Here is a 20325-nt window from a genome sequence, read left to right on the forward strand (position 1 = left end):
AACATGACAGCAGGGAGGGGCTGCTGTTAACCACGGCTGTTCCTTCATTTAGTGTTTTCTGAGTACCTAACTTCTGTGTAAACGGTTGTTGATGTTCTCTGTACTTCTCACTACAGCCCTGCAGTTCTGGAATGATGTCTCAATCTCTCTGTGTCTATGGCAACGATCACTGGCAGTCTGAGAGATATCACCGCATCAGAATGCTGGTGCAGCACACAATCTCAGTGGAATTACCTCAATAGCGAAGGCTTCATTTATGTAAGATATCCAACACATACTTCTCTGAAACCCATAGCTGAGCGCAGCGAGCCTCCCATCAAAAAGTAGGCCTAGAGGATTACCTTCCCACTCATTTGGGTAGGTTGAATCCCCGAGCTGACAAGGTAACAAAGTCTGTCGTTCTGCCCCTGAACAAGGCAGTTAACCCACTGTTCTCAGGCCGTCATTGAAAATAAGAATTTGTTCTTAACTGACTTGCCTAGTTAAATAAAGGTCAAATTAAATATACTCTTTGAATGGAATTTTCTTTATTCTACTCACAGCACCTCAAACAAGTCCACTAGGGGGTACCATTTCATCATACTATTCTGAACGAAAGCTGACCTGAGCTCAGTTCCTGCACCTTGTGTCAAAGCGGGATCCAGGTGGAGCCAAGCTTCAGTACCTCGTAGGTCAGAAGAGAAATCTTGGATAAAAGTAAGCTAAACCAAGGTTATGGGTTAGGGTTGTGTTTAAGGCTAGAGTTAAGAGTTGAACTGGGATGTGGACTTGAAGCTAGTGTTATTAGGCTAAGGCGCCCCATACTAGGCTCGGTTTGCTCATAGCAGAACTCGGCTAGGCGAAGTGAACCTCTTTGCCTCACATACTTCTTCGATTGAAAAACGATAAAAGTAGCACAATTACTGTTAGTCCTCTTGAGACCCCGTAGCAACAACATAGCCAGTATACACTTCCTTAAAATATTAAGAATGAATCTAAGATAAATCAAGAAATATGTAATTAATTTGGATGTTTTCGACCGAGGAGGTCTTAGTCGCACATTTTACCATCTAACTAAGATATTTTGGTATTTCTCAAGTCGTCTCAAAGTTGAATGACAACAAACAATCCCGCCCATAGTTCCCACTCTTACTAGGAGTAGTACTGTTGACCAATCACCGATGAAGGGGCGTAGACTTCGGCTACCGGACTTCGACTTGCCTTAAGAAAAACATTTGTGCGCGAACAGCCGGGGGAAAAAACAGCTGAACACCCAAACGAACTAAAACGTTACCAAATGTAATCATCATAAATGCGCAAACTGCTTCGCTTGGGAAGAATGCGACAGGCTTTATGGTTGTGGATGAGCCTAGGGTTAGATTTGAAACAGGATGTGGACATGAAGCTGGTGGCAAGAACGGATAACAATAACAGATCATAAATAACGGAATGACAACAGCTTAAACAGAAAAAGGAACAAAACAGTGACTTTTTTTATTTGTCAAAACAACCACAAAATATGACTAAAGCATGATTTCTACAGACGCAAAATAATAGAATGTCCCATCATCATCACATAACATTATTTCTCAAAAGCATTATCAAAACACATAAACCAACAATAAAAGATCTGTCCTCTGTACATGTCTGCTGTTCTAGTTGAGTTCATTGATTCCTCCGACTGCATAAAGAGGCACAACTGTCTGCTAATTGGCCACTGTCCTGAGATATCTGCATATGCTGTTGGTTATCACTCACTCTATATTCAACACACACCCTTGTCTACCTAGAGGTCCAAGTGCAAATATCTGTACAAAATGATTCCCATAACTGCATGTTGATGTCCTCTCAACTCCCACACCCTCCCACACACTGACAACCCACACAGACACACTTACACAGTGCTGGGAAGTTGTGGATATACAGGCTAACACTGCAGAGTAGTGTGGTTGGCTGCATACACCCTCCAGGAAGACTCAATAGTTCCTATTTGGGGGCACCCAAGGGTGCTGAGTGCTTTCCCTCCATGGCATTGGTGAGTAAGGGGCATTACGGGGGGGCATCTGGGGGAGAGGCAGAGGAAAGGGTGCTGGGCAGTGTGGAGGAGGAGGAGGATGAGGGCTGGGCCTGCCTGTTTGGGGGGAGGTAGGCTGGGGAGGGGGAACGACCCTTACTCTGCAGGCTGCTGCTGCTCTGCAGGGGGGAGCTGGAAGTCCTGGGGGCTCGGGTCAGAGAGGATGACGAGGCGCTGGAGAGGGGCGACCTCGTACCCCCGTACCCCAAAATACCAGTGCTCATCAGGAACTCCCTGGAGCCGTATGCGGGCGGGGTGGGGCCGCGTGACCCTGGGAGGCGCATGCTGTCTGCAGGGAGGCTGCATCTGCTGGGGATGTCGTACAACCCCATGTCTGGGCAGCCGTACAGGGCCTGGGACCTGGCCTGCATCCGCAGCATCCTGTCCCTCTCTTCCATCTCCCGCCTCTCCTGAATGGAGACCATGATGGTCTTGGAGAGGTTGTCATAGCGGACCGGAGAGGCCTCCCGGTGGATCAAGGCTTGCTGGGAGAGGTCCCTGTGCATCAGGGCCTGAGGGGAGAGGTCCCGGGAGGTGAGGGCCTGAGGGGTGAGGTCCCGTAGAGAGGGATCCCTGGGTGAGGTGTCCCTGGGCTGGGGAGATTGCCTGGTGACCCCCATGAACACAGGGCTGTAGGTGTGTGGAGGGGGCCGCTGCAGCACACTGCCTTCATGTCCCAGGGTCATGAAGTGCGAGTGGTAATGAAGTGGGGGTCCCCCTCGCTGGGCCAGGTAGTGGGCATCACTTGAGTTCACCAGGCTGTCATAGGAGAGGCTGTTGCGGTTGGACAGGGGGTTGTGAGGGGGGAACAAGCCCGGAGATACCTGATGGGAGATCAGACCCTCTGGGTACAAGACCGGCAGCTTGTTGTGGTGGCGATAGGCGTGTTTGAGGGTGAGGGAGCGGGAGTTGAGGGTGAGAGAGTTGAGCTGGAGTGGAGCGGACATGGGACCGGATGGGACGGCTAGGTGCTGGTCCAATGTGCCCAGGATGAGTTCTGATGACAGGTCATGACGTCTACTGCTGCCCCCTTGCTGCTCTGGTGCCACAGCCACCTAGACACAACCACAACACATAACAGACTGTCAGAGAGCTCTCAGAACACAACACGGCCACAACAGTCTGTTAGAGGGTCGACAGAACACAGAATCACATGGCCAGTCTGTTAGAAAGCTCTCAAAACACAGCACACAATCATGATCTGTGGAAACGGCTCAAAATGCAGCACACAATCACGATCTGTGGAAACGGCTCAAAACACAGCACACAATCATGATCTGTGGAAACGGCTCAAAACACAGCACACAATCATGATCTGTGGAAACGGCTCAAAACACAGCACACAACCATGATCTGTGGAAACGGCTCAAAACACAGCACACAACCATGATCTGTGGAAACGGCTCAAAACACAGCACACAACCATGATCTGTGGAAATGGCTCAAAACACAGCACGATAAATCCACAGTGTATCTGAATGGTGTCAGTGCTGTGAATGATATGACTGACCTGATGGACAGGTGAGGGGGGTGGTGCCTTAGATGTGGACTGCGGTAATGGCCTGAGCTGCTGCAGGGTCTGCCCAGAGGAAGGGGTCACTGGTTTGGGATGCAAACCCCTCTCTGGAATCCAAACACAGATGGAGAAGGAAATCAATATTTAACAAAATGTGAAATATATTACCATAATGTCTATTGGGATTTGTGACTGAACTAATCCAGAGAGAGGCAGTGACGTGTCTCATTAACATATAATGCAAGTCTGTCCTCAGAATCACCTTAATTAGCCAAAACATTTGCATAAACAGGAATTTGACTTGGTGAAATGGTGCTGCCACAATTAACAGAATATACAGACAGACGATAAACAGGATATACAGACAACAGACGTAGAAGCATAGTTTACACAAATCCATACGCGGTAGGTATTCTACGTACACTGTAAACTAAGAACTGCGAACTTCACTACAAACACTAAACTACATTCTGAATCAGGCCGGCTCGAATATTCAGTAGCTCATCACGGGTGAAACTTGGTTGGAAATCCACAAGTAAACAAACAAAGAAAAACCAATGAAGACACAAGCAGCAACAAAAACCATGGCTGCCTCTCTGTTGAATAATGTGGCCACCAGGGTGCAGTAGGAGAGCAGTGAGGGACAGCTTGTGGGGTTTCTGGACCATTTTGAGTTTCTTCATGATCATTTGCTCACGTTCTCTATAATATGAGGTGCATAAATACAGGTACTGTCTCCCTGGTTGTCAGATTACTAATGTGACCCTACCTTCAAGTGTTGCTAGGTGTCTCCTCAGCACGTTGGGGTCTGGTTTGGGGGGCAGAGGTGGTGGGGTGTCCAGACGTCGGATGTCTGGCTCTTCCATACCGTCAGTGGACGGGCGCTGAGAGCGGAAGAGAAAGCACTACTGTTAAACATATCTGATCTGCTGATGAAGTTAGTTAAATACGGAGGCTTTATGTGAATCTGGGATGTTCCCTTCTGAGGGTATTTTGGGGTGGACAGACTTACTTTATTTTGGTTATCATGACACTGGATGCCATTATCCTCAACCTTAATAATTGGTATCTGTCTGTCAGTCTCTGGTCTCAGGAATGGAGGAATGATGCGAACTGTTGATTTCTTAATGGGCCTCGCTGTATACCTGGTATGGTCCAAGCAAATAGATAAGCTAATGAGCTCCAATACGCTATGTTAAACATGATGTTTACATAAAAACGTCAAATGCTTCTTACTTTGGAGAAATGGGACTGCATATGAGATACTCCAAGTTGCCACAGCAACCTTGTGTGAAAGGGTTGACCCCTCCTTGAAACTTCCCAGTGACCTGTGGAAAAGAGGGCAACAATTTCCTCATTAAAGTGAGGACTCGACCTAGGGCGGCCTCATGTATTCCAGAATCTTTTATCTAGTCGTTTAAAAACATGAGCTACACAGAGGCGTCTGACCTGTTCATTGGTGGTTCGGCCCCTAGACACCAGGTAGAGGTGGAACCCTGTGAGGCCCAGGACAGGAATGAAGAACAGACCTGATACGCTCATCACCACCAGGCTAGACACAGCAGTCAAGGAGACTCACGGACTCTCTGTAGGGACCTTTAGAAATGAATTACCATGATCATACTGCACATACTGTATGAACACACACACACACACGCACACGCACATAGTACACAGAGTTTGTTCAAGGAAGGATACGTGACAGTACAGTGCAGCTTCCATAGGTCTTCCAGATGGTGTAGGATGTAGAGCAGGCCACCGGAGAGCACGCCCACCATGTGCAGCGTGAGTGACAGGAGAAACAGGAAGAAGTAGCGGTAGTTCCGCCTCCCGATACAGTTGTTCACCCAGGGACAGTGGTGGTCAAAGTCCTGCATGCGGTTATGACACGATGAGACACAGCATTAGATACAACATTCCATCCCTCTGAGAATTATGACAACACACTGTAGTAGCCTACTTTACATGACTCTGTCCCAACATTGTGCATCCCATTCTACAAACAGAGTGGTCTAGCTAGCCACATCCACATGGGATTGATCAATCTTGGCCAGTGGAAAGACATTATCAACAGAAGTCAAATATCATCCAAGTGTTGATAGGCACTGAGCTGTCTAAATATACCTCAGTGTACACACAGAGATTGTCCCAACCATTTTCAAATCTCATCTCTCTCCCCGCTGCGGGGACATTAAGGATCGGGGGAAAGGGATTAACCTGATTAATGTGATCTCTCTCTTCCTCCCCCTCTATCCCTCCATCATCTTCTCCCACCCACCATTACCCTACAGCCACACACACTATTGATCCCCCTCCTCAGGCACCTCCTCCTCCCTCCACCATCAACCACTACCCCCCCTCCCACCCCAAAAACCTGTCTCACATCCACAACTTCCCCCTATCCACCCCTCCCTTCCACTATCCGCCAGCCCTGGCTTGTTCTCCCTTTCCCTCTATCTCCCTCCCTCCCTCTCTCCATCCCTCCCACCTCTACACAGTGGTCACAGACACTGCAGTGGGAGCATCGTGGAGGTCTGTAGAAGTGGCAGGAGGCACACCACTTCATCCGGACCTGGACACCCTTCACGTCCACGTTCTTGTAGAGCGGGGCGCGGAAGTCATCGTCCTTGTCCTCGTCCTCATTAGCTGAAACCCAAACGCACAGCTCGACATGAACTATAGGTCACCGGCACAACACTGGGCATTGGGTAACACAGGATATTCTTGTTTTTATTGTAATGTTTGTCCTGTTTAGTTACACTATAGTGTACAGTAGTGAATAGACCAGTGCAGGTTTTCTGTTCTACCTGATAATTCATTGCACCCACCTGGTGTCCCAGGTCTAAATCAGTCCCTGGTTAGAAGGGAACAATGAACAAATGCAGTGGAACTGGCTTTGAGGTCCAGAGTTGACTTCGATAGCAATAGTGTATAATATAGTAGTTATAGTGTAACTAACCCATGGGGAGAACACCCGCATCCATAAAGGTTGCCATGGTGAAGTTGGCCAAGACAAAGAAGAAGAGGATGCCACTGCATGGTGGCACGTAGATTGACACAGTCACTGCCAGCCACGGGCACCTGGGACAGAGACAAGAGACCTGAAGCACAGTGGACTCACAATACACACACAACACAGTAGTTTTGCAATACACACACATTACACTCATAGTATAGACGTAGAACATGCACCGTAATATGTCTAGGTTGAATTGGTTGAAAGGGGTATAAATCTCCCTCAGGCTCAGTGTAGGAATCAATCAAAAGGAATCGTCAAAATGATTTGGTTCCTCGGCAGGGAAATTTAACTACACTCGGCGACGCTAAATTCAGATTGATGCCCAACTTCATGGCTTTTTCTGGATATGTCCACAGGGCTTATAGAAACCATCACAACCATCACTGTCATTATGCAAATGTGGTTAAAACTGGAGAATTTGATTTGGTGAGAGGATGCTATGATTATATCTCCACAGTGTGAGATGAAATAAAGGCTGTGTAATCAGGTTTACTGACGGGGACACAGGGGAAGGCACGGTGGATTATAATGATTAAAGGTCGGCATGAGGAGCCTATACAATATCCAATCATTTTTTTTATCTGTATAGATTTGAGTCCAAAGCCATGCTGCTGTGGTGATTTTATCTTCACTTGAAAAGTTTACAGCAGAACGGGTTTCAGCATTGGACCGCTTACATTATCACAACTGGCATCATGTCATAATGGCATAATGCTCCTACTTCCTGTCGGTATTTGATGTTTAGGGGCAACAACAGCAGAAGTGTGGTTTACCATTGAAGTGCAGACTGTGTATTAGTGAGCATGGCCGTAACAGTGACTGTAACAAGACCGTGATCAGGGTGAAACAGATACTGGGTGGATTCCCCCCCCCCACACACACACACACACACACAACCCAAACCTGTCTCCCCACAGTTGCAAAGGTGAAGGGTCAGGAGGTGACGAAGGCAGAACGTATATGTGTGAACCCCAATAGACTGACCGTGACTGTGAACACCGTGAAATTGACAACATTTTGAGTCAAGAGTCTCCTTTCCCCAACTCCAGCCCAGCCCAACCTGGCGCAAGCCCCCCAACCCCCACAGAACAGCCCCGGGAAGGATGAGCGCATGGGGGAGAGTGGGGTAGCATGGGGGAAGGGTGGTTACCCCCAAAGGAATGCCTGGTAATGCCATGCCAGCTGCAATCTCAATAATCCCAGGATTAGGGACTCTGGATTACAGCCCACTCTGCCAGCCCGCGATGGTGGAATCCTCCCATCAGACGACAAGCACACAGACCCTACAGCCTGCAGCACACAGCACAACACACAGCCCAACAGAACCTATTCCATTCCTTTAGGATAAAGGAAACCATACATATTCCATTACCTATACAGCTACAACAGCTGCCTTTACAGACAAACAGCCTTCATAGGCAAATACAATACAGTTCTGTACAGTTCTGATCTGTCAGAATAATGCTCCTCTTGAAGGATTTACTTAATTGAAACATTAACACTAAATTGTACTACTGAGTAAATCAGATTAATGAGGGGAACAGAACAGTGGTTCCCCCACAGCTGGAGGTGGGGATTTATATCTTAAGTCCTCTCTGAAGCAAAGTTTCACTAAATGTGTTCATGTTTGAGATGTACTTAAATTGTCATAAGAGAGCTAGATTACATGGATATGTGCAATATACTGCACCCCTGCACTACCCAGAGTCCACACTGTACTCGTCCCAGTACACTGAATACTGTACTAGTCCCGGTACACTGAATACTGTACTTGTCCCAGTACACTGAATACTGTACTAGTCCCGGTACACTGAATACTGTACTTGTCCCAGTACACTGAATACTGTACTAGTCCCGGTACACTGAATACTGTACTTGTCCCAGTACACTGAATACTGTACTTGTCCCAGTACACTGAATACTGTACTAGTCCCGGTACACTGAATACTGTACTTGTCCCAGTACACTGAATACTGTACTTGTCCCGGTACACTGAATACTGTACTTGTCCCAGTACACTGAATACTGTACTAGTCCCGGTACACTGAATACTGTACTTGTCCCAGTACACTGAATACTGTACTTGTCCCGGTACACTGAATACTGTACTTGTCCCGGTACACTGAATACTGTACTTGTCCCAGTACACTGAATACTGTACTAGTCCCGGTACACTGAATACTGTACTTGTCCCAGTACACTGAATACTGTACTAGTCCCGGTACACTGAATACTGTACTTGTCCCAGTACACTGAATACTGTACTAGTCCCGGTACACTGAATACTGTACTTGTCCCAGTACACTGAATACTGTACTTGTCCCAGTACACTGAATACTGTACTAGTCCCGGTACACTGAATACTGTACTTGTCCCAGTACACTGAATACTGTACTAGTCCCGGTACACTGAATACTGTACTTGTCCCAGTACACTGAATACTGTACTAGTCCCGGTACACTGAATACTGTACTAGTCCCGGTACACTGAATACTGTACTAGTCCCGGTACACTGAATACTGTACTTGTCCCAGTACACTGAATACTGTACCTGCACGTCTAGCCACTCTACAGTATAAATAGGGAATATGGATGAAGTTGGTTGATTCAGGGGTAACTCCCAGTCAGTCTGCATGGTCTGGAGCAGTGTTCATGTATCTGCATAACCCTTTCACCATCCTCCTCTACCAGCAAGGCCAATGGGCGGTGGGGAAAACAAGGAGACAAAAAGGCAATTAGGAATAGGTATACTGTCACTGATTATCTTTTCAAAACTCATTATTTAGATGGTCAAATCCTCTTCCCCCTCACCCATCTGTCAAATAATGGATCTATCACAAGAAAAAAAAAACGGTCAAAATGAGCACAATATGGAAGATAATGATATTGCGTTCAAAATAAGCAGAAATCAGTCAAACTCATTTGGGCTGAGTGCGGAGCGTAGAGGACACACCAGATAAGGTGGAGTGCTCTAGAAGAGGGTCGATCCGCGACTGCCTGATTTCTTATCAACGGGATTATTTCTGTGGGTGCCATTGCCTTGCCGTCCGGCCCATCATTGGTTTGTGACCATCTGGAGCACAGCACAGGGAGAGTTCATTATGCTGCAGTGTGGCGGTGCAGGCAGACAAGCCCCTGCCTTGCGCCTAATGAAACAGACAGCAGAGCTGTATTAAATCATCCAGAAGGGTAAGCTGCTGTTGAGGCTGTCCAATCTGCACACTGCCCTGCCTGAGTAAAGCACAGTAGTGGGCAGGCTAGTCATCACTACCAGTGTCTATCGCATCGGCAGCAAGCAGCAAGCACAGAAGAGCATTAGAGAGGCTCACAACTACACTCTCAGGACAAAAAAAGGGTTCCAAAAGGGTTATGTATGGCTCCTAGAAACATCTCATGGATAGAAAATATGAGTGTTAGAAATGCTGAATGACATGCGATCATAAGCCCTTAGGAATGTATGACCGGTCTTCAGCTTCAGCAAACACTGAATGAACACATAACACTGTTATAACAGGGTTCAGAGAGAGTGCTTCCTTGAACTATTAAAACTATGGGCTTGAATATCAGCTATGTATGTCTACTTAAAGGAGACATACGTGTACATATTACATCATTGTATCCAGGGATCGATGCGTATGCGGGCATAAAATAAACTGTTTGTTTGGGGAGGAGTGTTATTCTATAAATATCTGACCCACTATGGGTGTGTATCACATCTGACATCCTCCCCTCTGCACATGGTTGCATAATTAACTCAGGAAGGAAGTAAAAGGTCAAGAAGGCTTCTCCTTTACAGAATTGTGTAGCATCTCAGCTACATCAAATCTTGACATTAGCCGGGGAAGATTGTTACGAGGAAACACCCTTGAAAGAATCTCTGCTTGTAATGGTTCACTTTCGTAGAGTAGTAGACTGCTAGTCTTTGCATGTCTTTTGTGAATTGTCCACAGTAACAGTACTTAGAGAGAACAACGTAACACAAACACAATCTGAAGGCTGAGATGACAGTTTCCGTTTTAGCTCAGCAATGCGGCTGTTTATCAGGCGAAGGATGACCAAAGGTTCCTACTTTCAGTGGTCCCCCCCTCTTGCCAACTTCACAGGAGGGTTTTTGTCATGATATTGAAAAGTGTCCTAAATCTTGCATAGACCAGTTTGTCAGTTTGTCTGTGAGTCGTGTACTTTGATACATCAGAGTAACTGCTGGAGCTTACTCTCCATACTAACAGACTGGGGTTGCATTTGGGCACTTTATTTTGACACGCACATACTCTAAGTAACAACCTGAGGGACCACGAGGTCTGACTGACATTCACTTTGGACTCCCTGCAGCAGCATATAGCACCAAGGACGAATCAAGGTCCCTTTCCCTCAGAAGGACCCAGGTAGGGTTGCATTTGGTCGAGATAACGACAGAATCTGGCATCTGTCCATCACTGCTTTTAAAGAAACACAGACATCGTCCTTGCTGACAGAGCAGACAGGCAGACAGACACAGACAGACAGTCCTTCTCTGAGTAAAAGGCTGTCTAACAGTGATGTAGGCCTACATATGATGTAACGGCAAAATATTGTCCCTACAGATTCCATTTCTTCTGCTACTGCCAACGTGGAAGGGCAAACAAACGAGCATGTGTGATTGGGCTGGAACGCTCTGTTTCAACATGACCTTATCTTTGAAGAATGGCTGTCCATGGAATAGAAACTTCAGACATAGTCTATTTTATCATCGTGAAACATCTCTCAGTGGGAACGTTTTCGGGAATGTTCATCATGTCTCTTGTTGGCGATCTTCAGACAAACCTGCAATAACAGCCACTTGTCCTGGAGCAGTAGAGCTCTAGGGGTTTGTTCTCTTGAAGTGTGGAAGTTCTCTTTACAAATGCAGATACAAGTCTATTGATCATTGATGGAAACGGACCACTCACTTGCCTGGCCGCCAAAGTCATGCTACCCACATACAGCAGCATCCATCATCTGATGGCAAAAACCAACACAGAATCTCAGGGATTATCGGAAGTTGTGAAAACTTTATTTTTTTTATACTTGGGGAAAAAATTATTTTGTTACATTATTTAAGCAAAAAAAATACTGTTTGTTTTTGGAATTTTCTAAATATGTATTATATTATTAATTTGCATGTCAGCTCTGTGCCAGGAAATGCCCTTGTCCAGAACAAAGGATCCCAATTTCAAACTGCCCCCAAAAGTGTTTACAACTTTTAAAACGGGCTAAAATGAATATTCACTGAAAAAGGATCTCATGTAGTTCCTTGCAATAGCCCTCTCTGACTTTAAGGAATATGTTTCTCAAAACTGTGATTCCTAAAAAAATTGTCCAGAGCGTTGGTCAACTCTGTCAGATTTGTTCAAAATCGTAAATTAATTTTAAAAAATGTGTAGGGTCAGCTATAAGAAGCCCTTCCTCATCTTTTAAAAATCCATTGTAGATATCACATGCTCACAACCATAACCTGTCAACTTCATCTAACTACTAACTACTATTACTTCGCCACTATGGCCTATTTATTGCCTTAACTCACTTAACTTACCTCTCATTTACACTCACTGTATATAGACTTTTTGTTTTCTTTTGTTCTACTGTATTATTGACTGTATGTTTTGTTTATTCCATGTGTAACTCTGTGTTGTTGTATGTGTCGAATTGCTATGCTTTATCTTGGCCAGGTCGCAGTTGCAAATGAGAATTTGTTCTCAACTAGCCTACCTGGTTAAATAAAGGTGAAATAAAATAAAATAAATAAAAAATTAACATAGAATATGACTTTTGGTTCAAATATGTTCATTTTAATTAGGTTATAGCAACTGAAGAAAAACAACATTGCTATGTAGTATAGCACTTGAATAAAGAAGAAAAATAAGCAATTTGTCAACTCCGTAAAACATTAACTCAGTCAGATTTTTGTCTAACGTCTGATAGAAGGGTTGGGCCAACTGCAAACACTGATGGCCACTAGATTATCACCAATTGACGCATCGATTTACCGCTCCATAACACGGATGTCGGGGGGTTCTTTTAGTTCTGATCGCAACCAACACATTTCAAGATGATTTCAGCCTCTTATCATCAGAACATTTTAATCTAGCTATTTGAGCAAAGTAAGGGCGATGTATCTATTTGACAATCATTCAGTACGACTGAAATAAAGTATGTCCTTGTTTAGCACGGCAAATTGACTGTGGAAATTTACCGGACATGTTGTATGATTGGAAAACTAATGTTGATGGTGAAGCCTACTTATTGTTTAAGTCATTCCAATTTATGTAATCCATTAAATACAACTGCCTTTGATTTTTTTTTTTAAATGTGTCTGATATGGTCATTTCTTATCAAGATCGAGGGTAAAATATCCCTGGACAGGCCATACTGTGTGACTAAATCAAGTAAATCGTGATTGAGTTATATATATTTTTTTTTATCAAATGAAAATATAGTTTACAGCCTAGATGTATTTTGAATGGCATATACTATTTTGGCATTTAATGTGAAACGTTTTGATGAAATATAGGCCTTTTAACACTACTACTTCTATACTGAACAAACATGTAAACGCAGCATATAACAATTTCAAAGATTTTACAGTTACAGAGTTACAGTTCATATAAGGAAATCAGTCAATTCAAATAAATAAATGGGGTTTAATCTATGGACTTCACATGACTGGGAATATAGATATGCATCTGTTCATCACAATTACCTTAAAAAAAAGTAGGGGCGTGGGTCAGAAAACCAGTCAGTATCTGGTGTGACCACCATTTTCCTCATGCAGCGCGACACATCTCCTTCTCATAGAGTTGATCAGACTGTTGATTGTGGCCTGTGGAAAATTGTCCCACTTCTCTTCAATGGCTGTGCGAATTTGCTAGATATTGGCGGGAACTGGAACACGCTGTCGTACAAGTCGATCCAAACATGCTCAATGGGTGACATGTCTGGTGAGTATGCAGGCCATGGAAGAACTGGGGCATTTTCCGCTTCCAGGAATTGTGTACAGATCCTTGCGACATGGGGCCGTGGAAGAACTAGGACATTTACAGATTCCAGGAATTGTGCACAGATCCTTGCAACATGGGACCGTGCATTATCATGCTGAAACATGAGGTGATGCCGGTGGATGAATGGCACGAACATTGGCCTCAGGATCTCGTCACGGTATCTCTGTGCATTCAAATTGCCATCGATAAAATGCAGTTGTGTTTGTTGTCCATAGCTTATGCCTGCCCATACCATTACCAGACCGCCACCATGGGACACTCTGTTCACAACGTTGACATCAGCAAACCGCTAGCTCACAGAACGCCATAAGGTTGTGAGGCCGGTTGGATGTCCTGCCAAATTCTCTAAAACGATGTTGGAGGTGGTTTATGATCAATTAAGATGACATTCTCTGGCAACAGCTCTGGTGGACATTCCTGCAGTCAGCATGCCAACTGCATGCTGCCTCAAGTCTTGAGATATGTCTGGCATTGTGTTGTGTGACAAATCTGCACATTTTAGAGTGGCCTTTTATTCTCCCCAGCACAAGGTGCACCTGTGTCATGATCATGCTGTTTAATCAGCTTCTAGATATGCCACACCTGTCAAGTGGATGGATTATCTTGGAAAAGGAGAAATGCTCACTCACAGGGATGTAAACAAATTTGTGCACAAAATTTGAGAGAAATCACCTTTTTGTGCCTATGAACAATTTCTGGGATCTTTTATTTCAGCTCATGAAACATGGTGCTAACACTTTACATGTTGCGTTTATATATAAATTCTGCCTGTTGGTTACAATCAAGCCGTTGTGTTTTTGTTGGGGATTGTCAAATGTATCATCCATATTTTAAGTAATGTTTGTATTTACATACTCTGTTTTGAGTATCTGTTGTCACCTTGAGCAGTTGCTTGTCAACTCCTCACTGATTGCTAATCATTGTCCTGAAATATATGCTTAAACTATTGAATACTTTGCTGTGCTAGAAAAAAATATATAATGTTTGCTTTATAAACCTTGTTTTAATTTCTTAATCTACAAAAACATGCCAAAATGCTAACGAAATTAGCCCTGGAGCATTATACAGTGTTCTAAAACAAAACAAAACTATTTGAATAAGCTAATGTTAGAATGAAACAATCAAGGCCTTTAAACACTTGTTGTACAATAAATATAAAAATGAAATGCCTTTTATGGTGTCTGATGGAGTTGACATAAATCTAGTTAGGTACACTTTATGAAAACATGTTTTCATTAGGAGGTTGTTCCTTTACATGGTATGATAGCTGATACTTTGGTTTAAAATATACGTATTTCAAATGTTGTTATTATGAAGAAGAATATTTGTGACAAATGTTTACTGTCTCATCTTTTAAGAATTCCTGATTTACAATCCCAATTAAAAACATCCCCAGAATCAGTCAACAACAGTGGGGCGCCAAGATAATAACGCAATAAACAAGCCTACGCGAAGAGATTCGATTGGCATAGAACTGAGTCACTGACACTTAGCAATTAAACTTCAACAGCAGCAGCTTCATCAGCAGCCAAGAGTTACAATAAAATGGAATGAGTTTACTTTTTTTTACGCATTCACTTATCAGATGATTCATTGTATTGTATTTCCCATAAAGAATTCTAGAATTCCTCATTCCAAACAGCATGTGAATTGGGGGTATGCAGTAGGCATGGCCATGTCAGTTCTTATAATCAGTTGTTATATTCACTGTTGACACTTTCAGATACAAGATACATATAACAGTTCAATGACATGTAAATGACTGAAAACTGTGACTCTTCCATGCTAAAGATTCAGATCCTACCCTACAGAGCCATAGAGGATTACACGTCTCTCTTAAGCCCAGTGTCCATAAGCTCCTTGTCTTTGAACAGCAGGGAGTAAAAGAATAGCAAGGATGTCAGTATGAAATCACTCTTTCCAGACTCTCTTACAAATCATTGGATAACCCCCAGCCAAGTCAGTGGCTTTAGTCCAAATCAACCCAGTCAGTACAGTATAGTACATTTACAACTCAATCCACTGTGGCCCACTTTCTCTTTCCTCACATCAATGCATAATCACGTCACTGAGGATATATCGTTCTAAAATATTTCAGTTAATCAGAAGTGCATGTACTCTAGTACACTTATGCCAAGTTCCCACCTGAGAATTACCCCAGTGTTTTACCCAGAAGGCTCAGACTTTTCTGTTTCCATCTCCACAGATGGCCTCAGTGAACATGCTTCGATTTTAGGGCCAAGGCCCGGCACTTTTCAGCTGCCATTTACATAACAGTAAGTGTGAGCATGAGTTAACATCTTTCTATAGTTAACACCTCCTCATCGAGCGACTGTCTTGATGATGCAGAGGTTGTTGATTCTGCCCTTTACAAGTCATCGATAGTTTACTCCTCCCTGCTCGCCCCAAGTCTTCAGTCACCCCTCGTTCCACAGATGTGGGAATCAGGAGGCATCGATCAGAAGATCGGGATACTAATTGGAAACTTCTCATCTGCTAGAGGATCCACTTGAAAAATTGCTGGTAAAACCAACAGATGTGGAAACTGGGACATATTTGTCTACAGGGGTCAGTATAGAAGTACTGTTCAAATCAAATCAAACTTTATTAGTCACATGCGCCGAACACAACACGTGTAGACCTTACAGTGAAATGCTTACTTAAGAGCCCTTAACCAATAAGTTAAGAAGTTAAGCAGTTAAGAAAAATGCCTACAAAAAATAAGATATAAATGTAACAAACAATTAAAGAGCAGTAAAATAACAATAGCGAGGCTATATACAGGGGGGTACCGGTACAGAGTCAATGTGCGGGGGCACCGGTTAGTCGAGGTAACTGAGGTAGCGTTATTAAAGTGATAATTACAGAGTAGCAGCAGCGTAAAAAGGGGGGGGGGGGGGGGGGGGCAAATACTCTGGGAAGCCATTTGATTAGATGTTCAGGAGTCTTATGGCTTGGGGGTAAAAGTTGTTTAGAAGCCTCTTGGACCTAAACTTAGCGCTCCGGTACCACTTGCCGTGTGGTAGCAGAGACAACAGTATATGACCAGGGAGGCTGGAGTCACTGACAATTTTTAAGGCCTTCCTCTGACACCGCCTGGTATAGAGGTCCTGGACGGAAGGAAGCTTGGCCCCAGTGATGTACTGGGCTGTACGCACTACCCTCTATAGTGCCTCGCGGTCGGAGGCTGAGTTGGAGTAGTTTGTTGGGTGATGTGGACGCCAAGGAACTTGACGCTCTCAACCTACTCCACTACAGCTCAGTCGATGACAATAGGGGCGTGCTCAGTCCTCCTTTTCCTGTAGTCCACAATCATCTCCTTTGTCTTGTTCACGTTGAGGGAGAGGTTGTTGTCCTTGCACGAGTGAACAGGGAGTACAGGAGGAGACTGAGCATGCACCCCTGAGGGCCCCCCGTGTTGAGGATCAGCATGGCGCATGTGTTGTTACCTACCCTTACCACCTGGGGGCGGCCTGTCAGGAAGTCCAGGATCCAGTTGCACACCATAGTGCCCTCAAAGCTTAGTGATGAGTTTTGAGGGCACTATGGTGTTGAACACTGAGCTGTAGTCAATGAATAGCATTCTCACATAGGTGTTCCTTTTGTCCAGGTGTGAAAGGGCAGTGTGGAGCGCAATAGAGATGGCATCATCTGTGGATCTATTGGGACGGGATGCAAATTGGAGTGGATCTAAGGTTTCTGGGATAATTGTGTTGATGTGAGCCATGACCAGCCTTTCAAAGCATTTCATGGCTACAGACGTGAGTGCTACAGGTCAGTAGTCATTTAGGCAGGTTACCTTAGTGTTCTTGGGCACTTAGTGTTCTTGAAATATGTTGGTTTTACAGACTCAGACAGGGACTGGCAAGTGAAGACACTTCAGCGCATGCTCGGAGTACACGTCCTGGTCACACAGTCGTCCGGAACAGCTGATGCTCTCATGCATGTTTCATTGTTACTTGCCTCGAAGCGAGCATTGAAGTTATTTAGCTCGTCTGGTAGGCTCGTGTCACTGGGCAGCTCACGGCTGTGCTTCCCTTTGTAGTGGTATGGTGGTACAGTGGGACTATTCACCCAGGCGCTATTAGCAATCTCTGGGATAATGTTGAAAATGTTGTTGGTGGTATCCCAACAACACGGTAGTGATTCTCACATGACTAAAATGTTGTTTTGAGAACACAAGTACGGTGGGATTCGGGAACCTGTGTAGCTTTAGCCGACCCAGTCTGATTTCTAACTGACTCCTGACTCTAAGCTCTAAGCATCATTGCCCTCTGGAAGAAGATAAAGGGATTAAGGAATCAATGTTCACATACACTCAGAGGTGTGGTTGTGTTCATTATATTTTGAGTCATAATAACATATAATATAATGACGTTTCCGGATTAGGATGCAGTTATATCAACCACTGAACCACATTAATCATCCGAACATTTGAGTTTAGCCTAACAAGAAAATCAGCCTTAGACATAGGCCTAATAGTTAAATAGCCTCTTAACTCACATAGTCCCCATACCAAATTCATATAGCCTACAGTAGCTTATATTAAGAGGATCAACATGATATTAGGCAATGACATGTAACTACTAATAGACAGCTTTGGGTACAGTATTGTTGAACTGTTTAATGAATAGTATAGCATATTGATATGTAATTAAAACTACACCAGAATTTCACAAAAGGGACTTTTTTCAACAACAAATATGTGTCATATTTCACTTCTGTCAGATTGAATGGCAAAAAAACACTGTTCTAAATTCCGAATGTGAAGTTTGCCTTAAAATGTTTATGGGTCGTTCTTGAATTACAGTGGAACTTGGACATGGCATTTTGGACAAAATGTACTTAATTTTTCTTTATTTGATTTGGGTACATCTTCCCATTCTAAATCAACTAATATGGTAGCTTAATGATCTTAAAAAGTGTGTACCTTTATGACAATGTTGTGACATCTGTAGGAGTAGTAACACCAATGATGGTAACACCAATGAGACATTTGAGGTAAATTAAGATTTGCTGAAATGGAGGCCACAATGCTCAAATCTAAGTTCATCAATCCTGTACTTAAGTGATATGATTAATCATTTTTCTCACAATGATATTTCCCTTCATTTAAATGGACTAACCCCAAGTTGGGGCAGGCAGGTAGCCTAGTGGTAAGAACGTTAGGCCAAACAACCGAAAGGTTGCTAGATTGAATCCCGAGCTGACGAGGTAAAAATCTGTCGCTCTGCCCCTGAACAAGGCAGTTACCCCACTGTTCCTAGGCCGCCGTTTGTTCTTAACTAGTTCAATTAAAAAGTGACACTTTGGATTTTGACACTGAATGAATTAACGGAATCCTCAAATGTATGATATATTTAAAGGGTGTGATTAGCTAATCATTTCCTTTAATATAGACCACTCCCTGAAAAAGAGTTTGCCACTGGAGAGAATGCTCAAGGTTCTTGTAGATCTTTGTAATGAGTTATTTTCAAGGTGGTAACCCCAGTGACATAAAACAGAGGGTCACACATTATACTGGTAAAATAATTGGTATTTCAATAGCCTTCTTTGTTTTGATTCATCTATACAATATATGACATACTTTTGTTCACTTTCTAGCATTCAAATTCCCAAAGCATGTCACTACAACTCCCCTACTGTGACAAGCCTGCTCCTAAGTACTTTAAATAATGCATCGACATAGAGGGTTGCAGTATGAAGGATTTTAATGATGTTTTATCATTTATAAACAGTTCAATATAAACCAAAACGTGTATTATCTGTGTTTATTTGTAATTTTCAAGTGTGTTTCATGGTTGCAAAGGCAAGGGATTCAAATGCCAAATCAATTAAAAAACGACCCTTATTCTACACAGTGTGTGAGCGACAGGACCTATTTTATCGTAAGCTTTCCCTAGAGACAACTTTACCGTTTGGAGCAATTGTGCATGCCCATTGGATCTGATACTTCATAGGCCTATATACAGTATATGCAATTCAAATATGTGGACTTGGCCTAGGCCTACTTTAGATATGGAATATAATAGTTTCGAAAAGGTAGGCTACTTTCGTGTCTGGTGTCAAACTACATTTTCAAAAGGAGGGATATCGTCAACTTACGTAAAGACAAAGAATAAAGTGGTGGACCCGACGAGGAGGACTGCAGCGGTGGACACTGGAATAAACGCGCTGGCTTTAATTCTTTCACTGCCGCTGGTGGGCATTCTGTACTTTCCACAAACATCAGCAGTTTATTCCAACGAAACGATTACACCGAGATACAATAAATGATCCATGATACGACGTATTCCCACTATGTTCTGTCCTGAGTCTCCATGGATTAAATGCAACAAATCCATGGTCAAAAAGTCCAACGAGCTGTGCCCGTCTTGGAAATCCCACCGTACAGGACTGGGCCGGACCAACCACCAACTCAGCGAAGCGGCTCTTGATTTGATAGGTGGGGCTATCGCCGGGGAAAGGTAGCTTTGGGACACAACATCGGGAGTCTGTCTATTGGTTGGACTCCGTTTAAAGGAGGATTTACGTGAACTACACCATAGCAGAATAGACTCAATTGTGGTGTATGTTTTCAGTGCTAAATATTATTTTGACTATTTAAAAAAAAACGTATTTCATGTCATAGCCACACTCTTGATTACAAATGTTATTTGCTTCAACATGGAAATGGATCTGTCATTAGAAATGGACAATAATGTTGCTCTATAGTGACAGA

General features: G+C 43.7%; 1 protein-coding gene across 2 annotated transcripts; it reads right to left on the reverse strand.

Annotated features, from left to right (window-relative positions):
* Positions 1 to 1439: 1439 nt before the first annotated feature.
* Positions 1440 to 20063, reverse strand: zdhhc8a (zinc finger DHHC-type palmitoyltransferase 8a). 2 transcript variants are annotated; one of them, XM_036977466.1, is made up of 10 exons: positions 19710 to 20062; positions 6529 to 6650; positions 6058 to 6215; positions 5268 to 5440; positions 5019 to 5121; positions 4806 to 4897; positions 4582 to 4714; positions 4339 to 4453; positions 3564 to 3676; positions 1440 to 3108 (listed from the first exon to the last, which is right to left on the reverse strand). In XM_036977466.1, the coding sequence occupies exons 1-10, from the start codon at positions 19811 to 19813 to the stop codon at positions 2029 to 2031; spliced, it is 2193 nt and encodes a 730-aa protein (XP_036833361.1). In that variant the 5' UTR covers positions 19814 to 20062; the 3' UTR covers positions 1440 to 2028. The 2 variants fall into 2 exon arrangements, with proteins under 2 accessions (XP_036833361.1, XP_036833362.1); XM_036977467.1 differs by lacking the exon at positions 6529 to 6650 and having other exon boundaries at positions 19710 to 20063.
* Positions 20064 to 20325: the final 262 nt, after the last annotated feature.

Source organism: Oncorhynchus mykiss, chromosome 5 (assembly GCF_013265735.2).
Source record: "Oncorhynchus mykiss isolate Arlee chromosome 5, USDA_OmykA_1.1, whole genome shotgun sequence".
In the NCBI taxonomy this organism is placed as follows: domain Eukaryota; kingdom Metazoa; phylum Chordata; class Actinopteri; order Salmoniformes; family Salmonidae; genus Oncorhynchus; species Oncorhynchus mykiss.